Here is an 18,733-nt window from a genome sequence, read left to right on the forward strand (position 1 = left end):
ACTTCGAGGGCGTACTGTTTTTCTCTATTACAAAGCCGGTTCTACCCACGCGTTAGAAAGAGATCTCATTAACAGGACAATAACAGGACTAAGAATTAGTCCTGTTATTGTGTATCCTTTCAAATAAATAGTGATTTCCTATCTTCTGTGACTGTTCGAGTGATCATACCGTGATATATAGCTATTATATTTAAATATTGCATTCTTAAATACAAATTTGATATTATTTCTAATCAATGTTGTAACATCTACACACATGGCACTATATGTATGTCAATTAAAAAAAAAAAAAACACATAAATAATGGAAAAATATCACAATAACGACAAATCACATAAAGAATATATGTATTTATATATATTTGCTTTTATATTATTTACATAATATAGAGGTTATTATTATACAATAATGGGGGTATATTGTCAAATATACATATACCTAAAAGCAGGTACTGTGAAGCGATATATATCTATTTAAATTGTATAACAATCAAAATAAAAGATTAATAAAAAAAAAACAAAAACATCTTTGACAGATACAAATGTTGACATTTGTTAATATAATCTGTACTGTCACCTAAAACGAAATGTAAAAAAAAAACTTTAAAGTCGATTTTAAGTTGAAACATGATTTATAATTAATTAAAAATAATATATTTAAATTAACATGATTATATCACGAGACAAATTAATAAGTCTTAACGTTTAAGATAAAATTATAAGTAACGAAACGGACAACAATACTTAAAGCTATAATTAACACATGTTTATTTTTTATAATCATTTGAACATCTACATCAAATATACTAAGAGATAAAAGTACTATATTGAATTTTTGGCAAAAACTTTTAATTATTTGAGATTACATCACATATCTTATAGTAAGGGAGCTGGCGAGGAAAATTCCTGTATGGCTTCATCATGCTGATATGATAATATGATCAGGTTTATTGTTAATTAAAAGGGTTTCGAATTTGTGAACAAACCTTTTTGTATTTCATTTATTTTCCACCCACTAGAGGAAAAAAGTTAAATAAACAGCTATTAGCTTAATTCATAGACTATGAAAATCTAAGGGTTGTATATTAATTTAAGGACCAAAGACATTTGTATTGATCTCAATAGCTTTCAATTTGAAATACCAGGAAATCATAAACCGAAATACTCGCCAGCTCCTCATAATCTTATTAAGACAATATTGACTAGATATTAAAAAAAATATTTCATTATTCTTTTGAATATTATTTGGATAATAATTATAGGTCCTATTTGGTAGAACTATGGCATACCATTATTTGCGGTGGTTGTAGTTTTTTTAGCATAAATTATCATTGACAAATGACTATTCCACAAGTATGTTACGTTGACATAAAAATGTATTAATTATAACTTACTTGCTTCAATAACATAATCATAGAAGCTGAACGCGTCTCACCAGAGAGCCAGCTTAATAAGTTGGAGCGGTGTAGTCCACATTGCCTGGAATGAAGAAAAATAATGACGTTATTCTAAGAATTAAACTTAACAAATTTCGATTCGATTCGAACGTCCAAAGTTTTTTTCTAATTTAAAACCGAAATGTCACCGTTATTATTTGGTAGTTTACATTCTGTCGAATTAAATTTCAGTTAAATTATAAAAACTCTAACCTAACCGAACTGCATATTTTTATGAGGTTCTAAGGCGCCCCCCACCATAAATTTACATGGGACACCAACCGCTAACGACAAAACATAAAAAAAATTTGGACCACTTTTATTATTAGATATTTACCAAAGTATGTTTAGAAAGCATAGACACTCTATTTTAGGCATCTTGGTCGTAGGCCCCTTGTAGGCTCTATTGAATACGGACTCATAATGTTGAGTCCGTATTCAACATAGCATAAAACAAGGTCGCTTACCGCTGTCTGTCCCTATGTATGTTTAGATCTTGAAAATTACGCAACGGATTTTGACGCGGTTCTTTAAATAGATAGTGATTCGAGAGGAAGGTTTTTGTATATAATACATGAACAATATGGTAAAGAAACGCTGACAATTTGAGAAGATTCTAATGGGATGTCGTAAATAAACAAATTCTGTAGTGTATTTAGTATCAGAATTGCACGTCGCTGGTTTGTGTAAATAATGGTACTGTACCGGTGTGGGGCTGCGAGAAGGGCGGGTCGCTGTAGGCGGGCTGCGGGTCGGGCGCGCCGGGGTAGGCGGGGAAGGCGCCGGGGCTGCCCGCGCCCTCCACCTCGTAGGCCGGCGCGAAGGCCGCGTCCGCGCCCATGCGGAACCGCTGGAACGCGAAGAACGCGCACGCAACCTGCAACGTACGAGAGTTGTACGATATTATCTATTCATCATCCTCTTAACCTAAACTTTGAATTGACAGGGTCGGTCAATAGTCTGCCTGATGCATCCTTATTGTAACTGCTTTGGTTTGGTGCTTTTTTTTTTTATGGTATAGGTTGGCGTACGAGCCACCTGATGGTAAGTGGTCACCATCGCCCATAGACATTAACGCTGTAAGAATTATTAACTATTCCTTACATCGTCAATGTGCCACCAACCTTGGGAACTAAGATGTTATGTCCCTTGTGCCTGTAGTTACATTGGCTCACTCACCCTTCAGACCGAAACACAACAATACTGAGTACTGTTGTTACCCACCCAAACGGGCTTGCACAAAGCCCTACCACCAAGTAAATATAGTTACACAAATGCTATCTTCCTAAAAGGCACCTATTTTTTTAAATACTAACTTATAAAACTTATCACATTAGTCTATGGACAAAGTCACGATAAACATGGTATATTTCAATAAAAACGCAATAAAGATAAAATAACTTGCTAATTTCTCTGCTATATTATGTCCTACGAACAACTCTTGATTATTATACCTACGTTAATGTTTTAAGTACTCATAATAACTTTAATTATAAGTGCTTATAACAATTTCGCCGACGTTTAAAACGTAATTTTTCACGAAACCATCATGAACATAATTCAAGATCTCGACCAATAACATGACACCAAATGAATGTAAAGTTGTGTATTTGTCTGTAAGCCATGCTACACCAAGAAAAATTAAATGGGTTAGAGTACACATAGCGTTTATCGAATTTACTTATTTAATTATTTACTTCATACGTATATCAATGAAAATAGATTTCACACGCTATAGACAGGACAGGTGGAAATTAAATAAAGATGGTTAATATCCAAACAATCGCTACTGAGTTAATATCATTTGAGTTTACCTATGCAACCTTTTTAAATGACATATGCCCTTTTTAATTACCTGTGAGTTAAAGAAGCTCGTAATTAGAATATTTTTAAACCCACGTCAACTTACCCAGGCGAATATGGAGAAGAAACAAAAGGCGATGGCGCCTTGCATGTTGTTAGCGGTGCCCACCGGTGGGGTCTCGGTCTTGCCCCAGGCGTTAGACAGATAACAGAAGCCGACGAAGTACAGGAACGCCCAGAATGCTGTAATTAATAACAAGGAAATGACATATAATTTTGGTCGGTTTTTTTTTCGATTTACTTGATAATTTATTGCTGTGGTCAATACTGACCAAACATTTGTGGTGACGTAATATTTTTTGAATTTTGATACCCTAGAAATATAGATTTCAATTTTAAAGCCAGTTGGTACGAAATTCCTTTCGGTATATATTATGTGATCTGATATGACCCAGTGGTTGGAACGTGCATCTTAACTGATGATTGCGATTTCAAACCCAGGCAAGTCTATAATTCATCTCGGATTCTGCTGTGAAGAAAAACATTCTGAGGAAACCTGCATGTGTCTAATTTCATAGAAGTTTGACACATGTGTATTCCAGCAACCCGCATTGGAACAGCGTGGTGGAATGTGTTCCAAACTTTATCCTCAAGGGTAGAAGAGGCCTTAGCCCAGCAGTGGGCAATTTGCAGGCTTGTTGTTGTGTATATTATTTATTACATGAATATACACGTTAAACGTTTTCTGGGATCCTGTTTGAAAACAGAAATACGTGTACAATGACTCATAAACGAGTTACTGTTTACTAATCATGTGTAATCGGGTTATTGAAGTTTACGCTCGTCAGTGTGTGCATACGTCTAATCTTTGTCGGAAAATTCTTTCATATTCAACATACTCATAAATTATCAAAAATATGTTGAGAATCTTTTTGAACCATTTTATGAATTAGAGGAATAATTTTCTTATGCAGAGCAAAAATGACTTGATGGTAGAACGTTATGCCATCAGATAATCTTACGCTAATCAGCTGTACTCAGTATTGTTGTGTTCTATATGAGTGAGCCAGTGTAACTATAGGCACAAGGTCATAACATCTTAGTTCCCAGGGTTGGTGGCGCTCTGATGTAAGGAGTGGTTAATATTTCTTTCAGTAACATATGGGCAGTGGTGAAAACTTAGGATCAGATGGCCTATTCGCCTACCTATATCATAAAAAATTGAGATAATAATCTATAAGATATGCGATTGAATAGATATTTGGGATAGTATGAAGATATAGATTGCGTTACGTTTGTGAGTAGCCGTTGTGGTCGAAATGGGTCAGGGAACATCGCCAAATTGTTATTTGTACATAACTTTAGTTTTGTAGTGTACATAAAATTCTGACTCGGTTCGTATGACTGTAATATGTAAAAGTCTGTCTAGATATGTACCATTCACTCATTATATATTTTACTGGCAAACAGCAGTACTTACTACTATTGTGTTCCGGTTTGAACATATACACAGGTACAACTACATGCATAGAGAATGAAATATAAGATCTATCTACCTGTTTAAAATAAAAGAAGAAATAGCACTAGCAAACTTTTTTGTTTACAATTTTTACTCAGCTTAAAATATTAATAACTTAATGTACAGACTAGTACATGATCGCATATACTTGTAATTTGTCTCCATGTGTATAATAAAGCTTTGTATTTAATCGTAAAACAAACGCTGTAGGCAACCCAGATTTTCTAGTGGATAAAACGTTTTAAGTAGGTCACGGCCATGACACGGTATTAGTTTTCAATGATTCCAAAGGACTTACATATCAACGCCGTTGCTGAGTATATAATAAAAAAATTTTTTAGATGTTACTAATTTCATTTCAAAATACATAGATAATATAGTAAACATTGAAAGGTCAGCTCGTTTTGGTTGGTTATGGTAGCAATAATATATTAAAACAATAATATTGTTTACTCATCACCCACTGTTAGTAGACACTTAACACATGCGAACTATTGACACATTTATTAACTCCTCTACATAATAACAATACACGATATATTGTCATTATTATACATACACGATATAATTATTGAAATGTATTATCATTGTGTGTGTATTTATGTGCAATTAGCGACTTTATTTTATTTAATTCTACGAGGAATTACATTTTTTAAAACTTATTTATCGTTTTTTCTTGCACGTTTCGACCGTAGATATAAATGGAGAAGGACATACTTTAAGTGCTTTTGGGCTACGGCATCTTCCAAATAACCACAAAACGCATTCTTCTTAGTTAGTCACAGTAAACGTAAAAATATATTAATTAATATTATTTGAAAAATCCGGAATTTTATTTCGTCATAAATTTAATGTATTATTAATAGCCGTTTAAAAGGTTTATAACAAATAACGAAATAAACATTTGTGTCGTGAGCATCGTGATAAAAACATCGAACAAATTATTCGAAAAGTTGTATAATTTATTTTATCGGTTTTTTATGGTTTTTTTTTTTCAGTCTGGTAATGGAAGCGTTCGTAATTATCGACACAAAGGCCGCTTTCAACGATCGCGTAATTTAAATAAACCATAGGAATTTAAATTCTTTTGTTTCATTTTTAAAAGAATTAGTCATGCTTATTTGCAAAGAATTAACTAACCTAACTATTCCCTCCGGTTAATTATAAAGCTTGTATTCGTAGCGGCTATAGCCTTCGATGTCCCAAGTGGTAAGGTAGATCTCTCATGGGCTTGTATACGACTATTGAGGCTCGATGTGGTAGTCAAACGGTATTTATTTATCACTTAACACTATACGTATTTATGTTTAAAATAATAATGGATTTAAAGTCACAAATGTTGGGAAAAAAATGATAAAATTATTATAAAATACTTCAAATCCTGGTTTAGGCAATTCCTGCCATAATATGTATGTCCACTTATTATAAATAAGTAACAACTTCACGAGGAGAATATTAAAAAAACCTTACATTCGAGAGTCCCAGGATATTTTTAGACCGTGCTAAAAGTCCGGGCGCTGGTCTTCAATTTCGATAATTATTGTTTAAATTGTAACGAAATGTACTCAGTAATACTGTCATATATTTTAAAAAATCTTAGAAGTTATTATTATTTATTACTACCATTAATTATTTTTACATGGAACATTTAAATGACTACTTAATTTAATAATATGTATTAGATATCAGTAGAAGATAATCATCATAACGAAATCCATCTTAATTATTATTAATCTTAATTACAGAAAAACTTCATTAATTTTCGACGTTCTCTTGGATCTGGGTGTTTTCGGTACCGTCGTCACTTCTGACTTTCCATAACACAAGTGCTTCAGCTACTTACATTGGGATCAGAGTAATGGATGTTATCCAATATTTATTTGTTTATTTATCCATCTTAATCGTTTCAGCTGTATAGTCGTAAAGAATTAATAATCAGACAAAGGCTTTATCGCATTCATAATACCGGTAAGACTGAAACTGAGACTGACTTTGATTTTTCTAACAAAATAGGCAATTAAAGCCATGAAAAGAGTACGTACAGACGTTAAAGATCCGTGACTCCCATAAAATCAATCGCCGTGGAACGAACGATCCAAGCTAATGTCAAATAATATGACCCGATACTTAATGGTTTTATTACATCGTTGCATTTTATACCAGCGTTTATGAATTCCTTGAACTTGAGAGAATGGAATATACACATATAATAAAATTGCAACGAGCCAAGTTTATATTTTAAATTAAACCTTTCAAAGATTAACGTTCGAGGATCTTTTGAGTACGAAAACGAGGACTTCATTGGTTGGATGCTAATGAGATTCGGAGCGTTTATTTCTTCCATTACTCTACGCACGCGTTCGGCATAAGGCCCCAGGCCCAAGAGGGCTTTTGTAATGGCAAAAACCAGTGTCATTTGTAAATTGATAGATTAATAGATTTAAGGTATGAATCACGTAAACTAATTTTTGGTACAATAAAACTCTTAACTATCTTCATTCGAATGTTTACTAATATTATAAATGCAAAAATAACTGTCTTACTGTCAATGAATTGATGAAATTTGGTACGAATTAGACTCGAACTCTTTTATAGCTTATGTGCTTTGTGTGTATAGGACTTTTTATGCCTAAAAATTTACGATCAAAATGCGAGCGAAGCCGCGGCGACCACTAGTATGTTACATATTTTTGGACACGATGGAAAAAACATTTTTTTAATGTGTCCGTGTAGTTTCAGTTTCAACTTAAAATTGCACTGGGTTTTGAAGTACAAAGTTGGATGCTAATTAAATTTTCTTTTCAATTTGACTTCTTTTTGTAGTTAAACGATGTCCCCCCATTGACTTCGCGATTCCATTCAAACTTCAAGCTAGCAAACATGCTTGGCTGTAGATAGGGTTATGTAATTTATATGATTTGCTATTTTATACTTTTTAAAAAGAGAGTTCGGAGCCAGCATCGTTCTAGGAAAATATTTTTCTACTCAGGTGAGAATTAAAATAAGGTTAAAATTGAATTAACTTATAAAGATAGATAGAATGCTTTGCAAAGGTTGTTACACTTCCAGTGTCCCCTAAACTGGAAAGAAAGTACATAACCAACTCAACTCAACCATTTGTCATAATATATTCTTACATGTATAAAATAAGAATATAATTTTTACGAAAATGAAAGAAATAAATACAATGAACTGAAAACTATACAATTTAAAGTTTAAATAAATGTGAGAAAGCCTGTAGCATCAAGAAATAGTTCATTTATTGTAGCCTGTTAAAATATATAACGATTAGCTACTTCAAAGTCGATTTAGTCTGTTCTCGTGAATATTTTCGAACTATTGATTATTGTGACCGGAGCCGGAAATAGCCTTACAACGATACAGATTAAAAGAATTAGCTCAAGAGTTTAAATGTAAAGAAAAAATGAAAAGTACAATGATTTTCCATTGAATTGGTTTTGGACAATTTTTAAAAATACTACATTACATAAAAGGAAATCACTATTTAAGTGGTTTTTTAGTCAAATATCCAAGGATACCGATGTCAAACAAATCCTGAAATGGGCCAATTTTTTTTACTCCCTTGGCGAAAGTCCAAATGTGCCACTTAATTGAAAGTGGTGGTAACCACTGCCATAATTCTGTTTATCTAAGATAGCTAACATTAATTTCATTTAATCACACACTAAAAACAAACATTCCACGACACAGTACGTCTTCAAATACCGATTATTGTTTAGGAATTAGCATCTACTAGAAATAAACGTATTTACATAATATCATTCCGTATAATGTCACAACTAAGCGCATGTAAACGAAATGAAATGATAATGTATTTTCATGAATAAATAAAAACTAACGTACTCTTGTTTTTTTTTCTGTGGACAGCTTTACATTATTTTGGATTTATTAAAATCTATTTACTTAGGAAGGAATTAAAGTCACAATAATAGTAAAAAATGTCTTGGATCACTAGCAAATATTTTCTAGATATTAAAGATGTCGCGTGAGGTACTTAATAAATCATAGAAGAGTACCTATACAACAAAGACCGCATTCATTTAAGTGCCTCAAGAATACACTGAATTCACTTATATATTAGGAATACGAACAAATTTTGATCTTGATGACGACAACGACGACAAAACAGAATCTGGAATTAAGTATTTATGCCATGCCTAGAGCTTGTAAAGCAATTGCTCTGACACCTGAAATCATCCCGGTCTTGTCAAGTTGGCAGAGCTGTCGGATTATGAAAGTAAGGTAATAGAATGCCAAGCTCTATAATATGTCCTGCGCAGTTGGCTAGTGTCTCTTCAGAATGACCACGAACGAAATAGGTCAAGAGATCAACATAACGGAAAAGAGTCCCTGACCTTGATACAACATCTTATCAAACTCAAACTCAAATAACTTTATTCAATATAGAAGCATTACAATTTCTTATTGATGGTCAATAGAAACACTACCACCGGTTCGGAAAGAAAATACCCTGACCTGAGAAGAACCGGCGAAAGAAACTCAGCGGGTTTTTTTTTTTTGTTTGTCTTATGTATTATATAAATAAATAAAATAAATTTAATATGAGATGAAATAGCGTCTGAAGATACTTTATATCATAACCTCACCTGAGAATCCCATATCGGCTAAGACGTAATGCTTCCTTGTCTTCACAGACGACATCTGCTCGAAGAGATACTCCCCGGCGATGAAGGCGATCGAGGCTACGAAAGCTATAACCGATATACCGACGCCGTAGTTACAGGCGTTCGTATCGTCGTTGTACACGCAGTACTCGTAGCCGTCAGTTTTGCTTACATACCAGCCCTTTGCTGATATGCAGCCCATTACAATGACGCTGAAGAGCTGAGGAAGAAGATTAAATATAAATACAGCACATCCGAAGTTTTAATTATAATTTGAACAAGACCCGAACTTCAAACAATCATGAAGCAAAAAGGTTGTCGACAAATAAGTGTTAATTCATTTTGGTATTCATATTAGTCTTGAATTGTTTGAATAATTATACATTGGCTTTTTTCTGGCTTTTAACAAAAATATTCTCAAATGAAATGGACATGTTAATTATTATAAAATGAATAGTTTAAACGTGCAACTTCAACGGTTTCATTTAAAGATGCTGCCACTATACATATGAGTGATCATGAAATGATTAAAGTTTAACAAATGATTGTTTCTTACTAAATAACCAAAAATTATGCATTTGAACTATCAGTAGTTCTTGTTATATTTATTAATAGACATTATCAATTATTATTACATATACATTAATTAATTTTTAAAATATTTCAACAATATACAAGGGCAGTGCAGATCACAATTACACAAAGCTCTTTAAGTATTTAATAACATAATGCACAAGAGGCATATTAAATAATTATTTGTGCTATAATTTGTAATTCATCCAATCAAAATGGAATTACGAAAATATTTAAATAAAATCTTTAAAATTAATCAGCTGAATTAATGTATCTGTTAAAGGGTGTCATGTTTTGTTACATAATTTGGTTATATGATAAATTAAGTCATTTCCTCTACATTCTATTTGTTAAAAAAACACTCGATTAAATGCATAAATTTTTGTATATTTATTTTAATAGTTATTTTTTTTTAGTTGCAATATTTCCATTGAAGTATTCATTAAAACCTCCTTTTTATCTATGAAAAAATTATGATACTTAATCTATATATATCATACAAGGGAGTGGTACAAATGAATCTGCTATCATATCCATATAAGAAGTGATCTCTGCTGACCTATTGGAGGCATTGTATTGATTCTGTAATATATGTGGTAGGAATATCGAAATTGTTAGGAAAAACCTATAGGTATATTTACAAGGTCAATCACATGATTGTTGTCACATAAATGGGTAATGTTAACTTATATGTTCACTATGATGTACGTCAATACGCAAAAAGAACATTTTGTTTTAAAATACTAATTTTTTTTCGAAATAAATATAGATGAGGTCGTTTAAAATAGTTCAAATTTAATTAAGGTATATCTTCGAAGAACTATTCCTCTGTCTTGTTACATGACATAATATCTAATGTTGCATATATAACTTACCCAACAAACTGCTCGGACTATCACAGGAGGCCGCTGGATAAAAGCTTGAGGATCAAACGCTCCTCCAGCTTTACCACCACCGTAAGCTCCAGCTGTATCCATTTTATCACTTTTCGAAAATACTGTAAGTATTTTAGTGCTGAACCTCACAGCCCATCAATGTCTCTGACCTCACAAACTCCGAATATCTTCCAATATAAGTTATCGATCGCGCAGCTTTACACAGCTCAAATTTGCAAACAGTGACAAGTACCACAGATAACATAGTTTTTGCCCTTATCAAAGAGCCAACATTACAGAGTAAATATCGTAGGTAATAATTGTTTTGAATAAAATTTTAATATTAATTATATTTTGCTATTATATATTCATCTATAAATAGTTAAATACGTAATAGGCGTGTCGACAGTGTTAAATAATTTAAGATGTTTTGATTTTATCGAATAATCTATATTTAAAGATATTTTTTAAAGAATTTTATTATAATAAATAAATTGAGATTAATAAGATATTCAATAAAAATTAAGCTGTAAAAACTACAATCGGCCATTTTGAATGAAACACCAATCACAGCGCATTACGTCACGTCTATATAAATATCACTGAGAAGCTTCAGATTTTGTTGTGTTTACGCATATTTATTGAGTTTTTTATCGATTTGTTACCATCAGTGCCATTTCTCGACATCATAACGATGGAGCCAGGCTATATAAAGGCAACAAGCTCTAATTTACCGAGGATTGATATACTGATGTTAGGAGAATTCCTCGCATCAAATAAAGATTTTTGCTCCTCCGAGTTCAGAAATGTAAAAACCTCCTTGTAAGTATATAAAGTTTGTATTTATCTGAAGATGTTCAAACATTTCGTGACATTGGTCAACAATGAAATATTTTCATTTTTACAAAAATAAGATTATCTTTTAGGTTATGTAACTACTTCACTTTTTTATGTTGTAACAAGAACATAAACATGTCTTTAACAATATAGAGAGTATATTTTAACACCTACAAACAGTACCTATGTCTCATTATAAAATTTTATCTGTAAATACATATTATGTACATACTTATTTCTAACATGTACTATGATTAACGTAAACACCATGTCAAGTCAGTATGTAGATGTTGTCCTGATTATTGTTATTTATTCCAGGTCTTCAAGACCATCCTATGGCGATGATGCAATCAGTTATGTACAACTGAAAAGAGAAGAGAATGTCTGCACAGTAAAGTGCAAGATTTGCCCGGAACATAAAGTCCATGCAAAGTTGTATGCAGTCACTTTGATAGTTGATGAAGATAATGAGAAAGTCATATCAGTTCAGTGTCATGATTGTGTTGCAGCTCAGGGTGGCTGTAAACACGCCATAGCTTTGCTAATGTGGGTCCATCGGCGAAGCGAAGAACCTTCATGTACTGAAGTACAGTGCTATTGGCTAAAATCAAAGCTCTCAAGAGTTGGCACTACTTTAAAGTATATTTCAGCAAAAGAGTTAGCCAAAGGAAGCCCTATAGTGCCATCTAATCAAAAAGTTTTAGAAAGATTTTTAGAAGAAAGCAAGAAAAGAAAAACTTCCAACTGTGAAATATTAAAATATCAACATGATTATGTTTTTGATGACCTACTGAGTGCGTCAATGCACCATCTGGTATTGACATACAAAGAAGAGTGTCCTGATGTATTTTTAAGTAAGGTCAACTTGTCTGTTGAAATTATAAATAAAATTGAAAATCAAACAAGGGACCAGTACAAAAATAATCTGTGGCATGAACTCAGATATGGCAGGATAACCGCTTCTAAAGCATTTGAAGTCAGTCGGTGCAAGACTGATGATGGTACACTCATTGCAACAATCATGGGGGGAAAAATAATAGACACACCAGCCATGAAACGTGGGAGGTATTTAGAAGCTCAAGTGAAAGATATAGTTAGCAAGAAGCTTGGGAAAAAAATAAAAGATAGTGGACTGTTCGTATCAAAAATGTATCCCATGTTAGCAGGTTCCCCTGATGGAATATGTGACGACTGTATTATTGAGATTAAGTGTCCCATAAGTGATAAAACTTATTTAAATTATGTAAATAATGGTAAACCGAGTAAAAAATGCTTTGCACAGATGCAGATGCAAATGTTTCTGAGTGGCATAAATAACTGTTACTTTTGTGTAGCAAACCCAAATTTTTGCATCAATAAAGAAGTAGAAATTTTATCTATAAAATTTGATGAAAGTTATATATCAGAATTTCTTGTTAGTGTTATTTCTTTTTGGAAATCCCATGTGTATCCACTTTTATATAAAAGTATAGAATAGGAAATAAAAGTATAGAACAGAAAATAAAAAAGTAATTTGCTTACATAAATGTGTTTTATTTAATTAGTGCATCTTGTACATTTATCAAACCACAAGCTATAGTTATTACTTCATCAAGTACTTTAACTAAACTTAAGTTAAGACATGCATGGGGTTTTAACATGTTAAATTCTCGTATTCGTCGGATCAATCTTTCAACATGGATCCGCAAACTTGCAATTTGTTTTGTTTCCTTCGCTTCAGCTTTTGTAAGCTTAGCTCCAGAGACAACACTTGGAGGCCTTACTAACCGCACACCCATTTGTCTCAAATAAACTTCAATATGTTTGAAACCACGGTCTGCCATGACCCACATACCTGGTTGCAAACATTTTGAAAAATCAGATGTTTCGACAATACATGTGTCAGTAATTCGGCCTCCATAACCATTTGATATATAATTTATTAGCCCATTTGGAGTACAAGATACAAGATATTTTATAGTGTTTGCTTTCTTATAGTCTGACCAAGAAAGTGCTTGGTTTAAGGCCTTTGATGGCTTTTGGACTTCAATTTCCAAGCAGTCTATTAAACAAGTAACTTTACTATATTTATGCCTGAAAGCCATAGGTAAATTTTTTTTAATTAAGTCTTTATCTAATTTTACAATAAAAGGACGCAATACGCTTGCTATAACAGGTATATTTTTAAAAAATATTTTGCTTGGATACGATTTATCCATGCCAAAATCATCAGCAAGTTCACGGAAAGAATTATTCAGTTTAATTTTTTTAAGACATAGTAAAATATGTTCAAATGGTATACCTGTCTGTTCTTGAATCACATTCACTAAATAAAAACAGTTTAAAGGAATGCCAATATAAGCACGGGGATTATTATTAATTCTTCTCAAAGTACAATTTAAATTATTTAAATCTTCTCTCTTTTTGTCATCATCTATCATTTCGCTACAATCTGATATAGACTCTATTTGAAGAGATTTTGTGGATGGTGATGAGTCTGGCTGAGCCAAAGAGGGAGTATAGGAAGTATCACTATCTGATTGTTCTATTTTTCTTATTATTTTTGACAACACAGTTACACTTGGTTTTGATGGGTTACTATTAATAATAGTTTTTATTTTAAATGGTGATGTAGAGACGGAGTGCTGAGATGGCTTCAATGGTGATGTCATCTGATTTACCAAACTGGCTTTTGTTTGGATAGCTTTGCTTCTAAAAGTTTTACTGATGTACACTTGTACTGATTTATCTAGCATTCTAGGTGTTGGTGGTTGTGTAGCTTCTTCAATAGTCTGCTGAACTGTAAAAGAAAATATATAATTATTACTAAATTAAAGAGATTACTAAGTAACAAAAATCTTTATATGATTTGTGTTTTGGCAATGGAGGTGCTTTATTAATTTAAATAAATGTTAGTATCTTTTTATTCATATAAGAATGGTGAGAAATTAAGAATATATATATATATATTTATGATTGCGATGGACTAATGAATATTAAAATACATACCTGAGCTACTGGATGCATTTGCAAGAGATTGTAAATTTTCTGTAACCATTCTGCTTTCTTCAAATTGCTTTTCGCATTCTTCTACAATCATCATCCTCCGTTTCTTTGCTACATGGGGTCTCTCTATTAAGTCAGACATTCTCGTTAACCTGTCTGGCTGACATATAAATTTTTTGGGCATGCAACCTGGTTTCATTCGAACTTGCGATACCGATCCCATTATATGATACTCCATATAGTTCTCCATATCATTTGGCAACTGCAAGATTAAAATAATTGATGAGAAGAAACATAACCAACATAAACATAACCTCAATTGTTATTGTGAAGCCTCACTCAATATTTAAAATTTTTCTACGGTAAACAAAGATTTCAACTTTAAAATTAATATCATAATATAACATACTCACATCAAAGTGGTCTTCACAGAAATAAAGTGGTGTATTCGTCGCTACACTGTTTGGGTTTCGCCGAGCTAGCTTTAACCACTTATCTCGTATTATTTTCTTGTGTGGAACATACACAAACAACTTATTAGGGTTTACGAGAGACGTATTTTTACATAAAGGGACCGCACACGACTTATAAACCTTGGAATTCATTTTTTCAGTTAAATTTTCTTTGCAGCACATACAAAAAATGACAACGAGAAGCTTGTTTATATACCCGTGACGTCACGACGTCGCCATGACACTTACGAGCTGTTTTCATACTCCAATGTCAAAGATTAAAGAAAATTAATAAAAACTGCCGTAAGGCTTATTTAATTACCGAAATATAGTGTTTTTCGTATCAAATATGTGTGTACATACAATATGAAAGAGAATTTGAAAATCATTCGTCATGCCTATTTCAATATATCCAAGGTTGCATGGAATAATATTATCACAGGTGTCAAAGTATAGAACAATAAATAATAATATTGCAGTAACGATGGAAATACAAACATACCTATATATGTTTTTACATATAAAATAAGATTTAATTAATTCGTTTCAATATCAGTTCTGTCCACCATGAAGCTGGTTCTTGTAGACGAAAGGATAATCTGGCAAGTTTTTTTATCCTTAAGCTGCATTATTTTTTTTTTTTTTTTAATTATTCAATGTCTATATAAAATATAATATATTTAGGAAATATGCCCTTAATTGGTTTTAAACCAAATTTTTCATCACAGATTTTCGCCAAGTAGGTACATATTTGGTGTCTGACGATGGTTATTTATGGTTCATAAAATGTTTGTATTTATCCTATTTCCTTAAATATTTTTTATTTGAAATAGGGATATTCCACAAGAAACAATACTACACTTCTTTATCCCTGTTTATTGAATAATAAGTAATGTCTATTTCAAATTTTAATAGAAGCTATAAACATATTAAGTGGTAAGTATTGCTGGACCAACTAAACAAATATTTTTAATTGATAAAAGAAATGGCACTAATTTTATTAGTGGCTATAATATATTTTTTTTTATCTTTACCAAACTCAAGGGTTAAAATTGAAAAATGAAAAATTGAAGTCAAAATACGTAATTAGAATAAAAAAGCATAAGCAATCTTATTTACTTCCTTTTGAAGAAACTTTACTGTTTTTAGGTTTTTTAACTAAAATTATAAAACACAGTGTATGGTCATATTCACGAGGTATATTCTCGAAGACAAAATAAAAACACAGAGTATTGGATATTACAAATATTTATTCAAATAAGAACTGAATTATAAAATAAGAGATTTATAAGCTGCTTCCAGTAATAGTTGATTACCATTTAACATTAATCATAAATAACCGTCACTCAACAAAATAATTTTGACTAGTTCATAGACCAAGGATAATAATAATGTTAATTTTAAATTAACGATAATAATGACGCAAAATATATGGCTTGATTCAGATTTCATATCTAGCACCGATCTATTCTAGCGACCCTAGCTCATTAAAAATTAAAAAAAAAACAAAAACATACGAGTGACGGTTTCAATAACAGGTAGGTATACAAAAGTTCTAAATATGACGTGTTAGGTATCAAAGGAGACTGTATAGAAACACTGATCTCTATAGATATTTACAATACAAAGCTAAAAATATTTTATAACTTGCTACCTTTAGTTACTAAAATTATTTATTGTTTACTTCATGTTAGCTTGAAAAATCTAGTCATGTGTATAAAAAGGAGTGTTGCTATATGTTACACGGCTCTAGCAGCCACTTTTATTCTTTATTTAAACGAAATTGTTCACCAGTATTATAATATGGCCACTTCATATCACATTGTTAGTGGACAGTATTAAAATTACGTGTTAGAGATACAGTTATGATTTTTTATTAAAATACAAAAGTTTGAGAATTGGTACATCAGTTTTCATATTTATATATATTGTGGTTTAAGCCACATTTAAACTTTTGTAACAGGCATCAGTGTAAGCAGTTATAACTTTTAATGATTCGCATTAAGCGCCAGCGTGGGCAAAGCGGTCGTTTAATCAACCGCAAGTGCCTTAGAGAGATGTCAAGAAATGTTTGCATATCGCTAGTGACGTCACTTTTGGCAAATTGTTGGTCCAATGCCATGCCAAATGCCCTTGGCAATTGCAATTAATGTGGATGAAAAAGAATCAAAGGTTACAAACATGTATGAAATCTATAACTACTTTATACGAAGGGCTATTATACATTCATCGTAATCCCTAAATTTTCACACTATCGCTAGAGCTATCATTTTGTATAAATTCTAACTATTCTATTCTACACAATATTATTAAAGTACTCTACAATTTTATTGTACATGGAAAACTAACTACTGGATATATTTATTCTATGACATAATTTAAGTAAAATGTTATTTACAAAAATAGCCATTCTCATCTGTTTTTGGATCCGACTAAATCTAATTTAAACTATCCCGAGGGAAACGAAAACACAACTATTGTAAATTTAAATAAGGAACTATTTATAAAAAGATCAACAAAAATGGAATTAATCGAAAAACAAATATTTAAAAAAGTACTAAACAGTACAAATATTTGGAGGTATTTAAGAAACTATGCATATTAATTTTATTGCAATAAAAGAGCATTCTGGCTTGATATAAGATAAAGTATAAGATCGGCTAAAAGTTTACTTGATGACATTATTTTGATACTTGGTATAAGATAGCAAGGCGACGGATCAAGGCAGTGTAAGCGCGCTATTTGAAGACAAACCGCAAAACGTCACAAAATAACATTCTTTTTTTAAATACATTATTCGATATTAAAATAACCCCTATTTTAAACACATTGTATTAGGGTGAGATAAAATAAGTAAATTATAAAAGATTTAATACTTAAATCTTCATTATCTCCATCCAAATAGCGATTCGGATATGTCACATGAGGTCTTCTAGACTTTGTAAGAAGCATGCTTGGGCGGTTTAAGCTAATCATTAATTTATTTTATGACTGTCAAACCAGAATTATTGCTATTCAGAATTGTCATACACATGAACAACGATAAAACAACTGTTACAATCGTTTAGTTATCATAAATAATGTCCATTAATACCCAAAATACACTAGAAAAATTAACATTCACTTCCAATAGTTCGCATCAATGTTGTAGATAGATATCAAGACATTAATCTTTGGAATTTATTCAATCTATTTAAATTAATTTTGTATTCGAGTAGAATGCTTTTGTAGGGGGGATTTTAGGAATCGGCCAGGCCTTGGCGTTTCTCTTCTTCTAACATGGCGTCCAACTCGTCCGTGAGGTTAGCGAGCATGTTGCCGATATCGTTGAGGACGTCTACGGGTTCCGAACTTTTGTTCTCCTCCTTATGCTCAGGGAGGGGGTTGGGTTTGTCCGGGTTCCGCGGCAGGTTGGCGAGGGGGATCCCCGCCCGGCCGTAGTCGACGGTGTGGGGACGTCCCGCTATCTGACCCCGATTCTGTTTTATAGTTCCTGCGTTTTCGTTTGCGAATGGAATGCTATCCGATTCTGTGCTCGAACTTGACTGTGGAAGAAAACATTTTGTGAGATTTCTATGTTATGAACAGAAATGAGTATTGTCATGTTA

At 32.2% G+C, this 18,733-nt stretch overlaps 4 protein-coding genes across 9 annotated transcripts in view; 1 reads left to right on the forward strand and 3 right to left on the reverse strand.

Moving 5' to 3' along the window:
* Positions 1-1,112: 1,112 nt before the first annotated feature.
* On the reverse strand, positions 1,113-11,130 carry LOC124529607 (synaptogyrin). Its single transcript, XM_047103407.1, has 5 exons — positions 10,852-11,130; positions 9,386-9,623; positions 3,345-3,481; positions 2,141-2,312; positions 1,113-1,478 (listed from the first exon to the last, which is right to left on the reverse strand). Exons 1-5 carry the CDS (start codon positions 10,951-10,953, stop codon positions 1,447-1,449), a joined length of 681 nt encoding a protein of 226 aa, XP_046959363.1. The 5' UTR covers positions 10,954-11,130; the 3' UTR covers positions 1,113-1,446.
* A 185-nt stretch (positions 11,131-11,315) lies between these two features.
* On the forward strand, positions 11,316-13,214 carry LOC124529605. Its single transcript, XM_047103404.1, has 2 exons — positions 11,316-11,673; positions 12,007-13,214. Exons 1-2 carry the CDS (start codon positions 11,546-11,548, stop codon positions 13,163-13,165), a joined length of 1,287 nt encoding a protein of 428 aa, XP_046959360.1. The 5' UTR covers positions 11,316-11,545; the 3' UTR covers positions 13,166-13,214.
* Positions 13,211-15,521, reverse strand: LOC124529604. The gene is made up of 3 exons (XM_047103403.1): positions 15,087-15,521; positions 14,677-14,935; positions 13,211-14,467 (listed from the first exon to the last, which is right to left on the reverse strand). Exons 1-3 carry the CDS (start codon positions 15,306-15,308, stop codon positions 13,221-13,223), a joined length of 1,728 nt encoding a protein of 575 aa, XP_046959359.1. The 5' UTR covers positions 15,309-15,521; the 3' UTR covers positions 13,211-13,220.
* An 836-nt stretch (positions 15,522-16,357) lies between these two features.
* LOC124529601 (caskin-1) overlaps positions 16,358-18,733 on the reverse strand; it is a 300,989-nt gene continuing 298,613 nt past the window's right edge. For all 6 annotated transcript variants that reach the window (XM_047103401.1, XM_047103399.1, XM_047103397.1 and 3 more), the window contains one exon: positions 16,358-18,670. In XM_047103401.1, the coding sequence (XP_046959357.1) occupies positions 18,365-18,670 (306 nt within the window). In that variant the 3' untranslated portion in view covers positions 16,358-18,364. The remainder of the gene's footprint in view (positions 18,671-18,733) is intronic.

Source organism: Vanessa cardui, chromosome 5, assembly GCF_905220365.1.
Source record: "Vanessa cardui chromosome 5, ilVanCard2.1, whole genome shotgun sequence".
NCBI classification, from domain to species: Eukaryota; Metazoa; Arthropoda; class Insecta; order Lepidoptera; family Nymphalidae; genus Vanessa; species Vanessa cardui.

Bases quoted from the DNA above. Each gene is read 5' to 3' on its own strand.
- LOC124529604 (XM_047103403.1), bottom strand. From the start codon at position 15,308: ATGTGCTGCAAAGAAAATTTAACTGAAAAAATGAATTCCAAGGTTTAT. The intron at 14,936-15,086 runs GTGAGTATGTTA...TTAATCTTGCAG, and splicing joins TCTGTGAAGACCACTTTGAT to TTGCCAAATGATATGGAGAA. The intron at 14,468-14,676 runs GTATGTATTTTA...TTTCTTTTACAG, and splicing joins AAATGCATCCAGTAGCTCAG to TTCAGCAGACTATTGAAGAA.
- LOC124529605 (XM_047103404.1), top strand. From the start codon at position 11,546: ATGGAGCCAGGCTATATAAAGGCAACAAGCTCTAATTTACCGAGGATT. The intron at 11,674-12,006 runs GTAAGTATATAA...TATTTATTCCAG, and splicing joins AGAAATGTAAAAACCTCCTT to GTCTTCAAGACCATCCTATG.
- LOC124529607 (XM_047103407.1), bottom strand. From the start codon at position 10,953: ATGGATACAGCTGGAGCTTACGGTGGTGGTAAAGCTGGAGGAGCGTTT. The intron at 9,624-10,851 runs GTAAGTTATATA...CTTCTTCCTCAG, and splicing joins TAGTCCGAGCAGTTTGTTGG to CTCTTCAGCGTCATTGTAAT. The intron at 1,479-2,140 runs GTACAGTACCAT...TCTTCATTCCAG, and splicing joins CTTCTCGCAGCCCCACACCG to GCAATGTGGACTACACCGCT.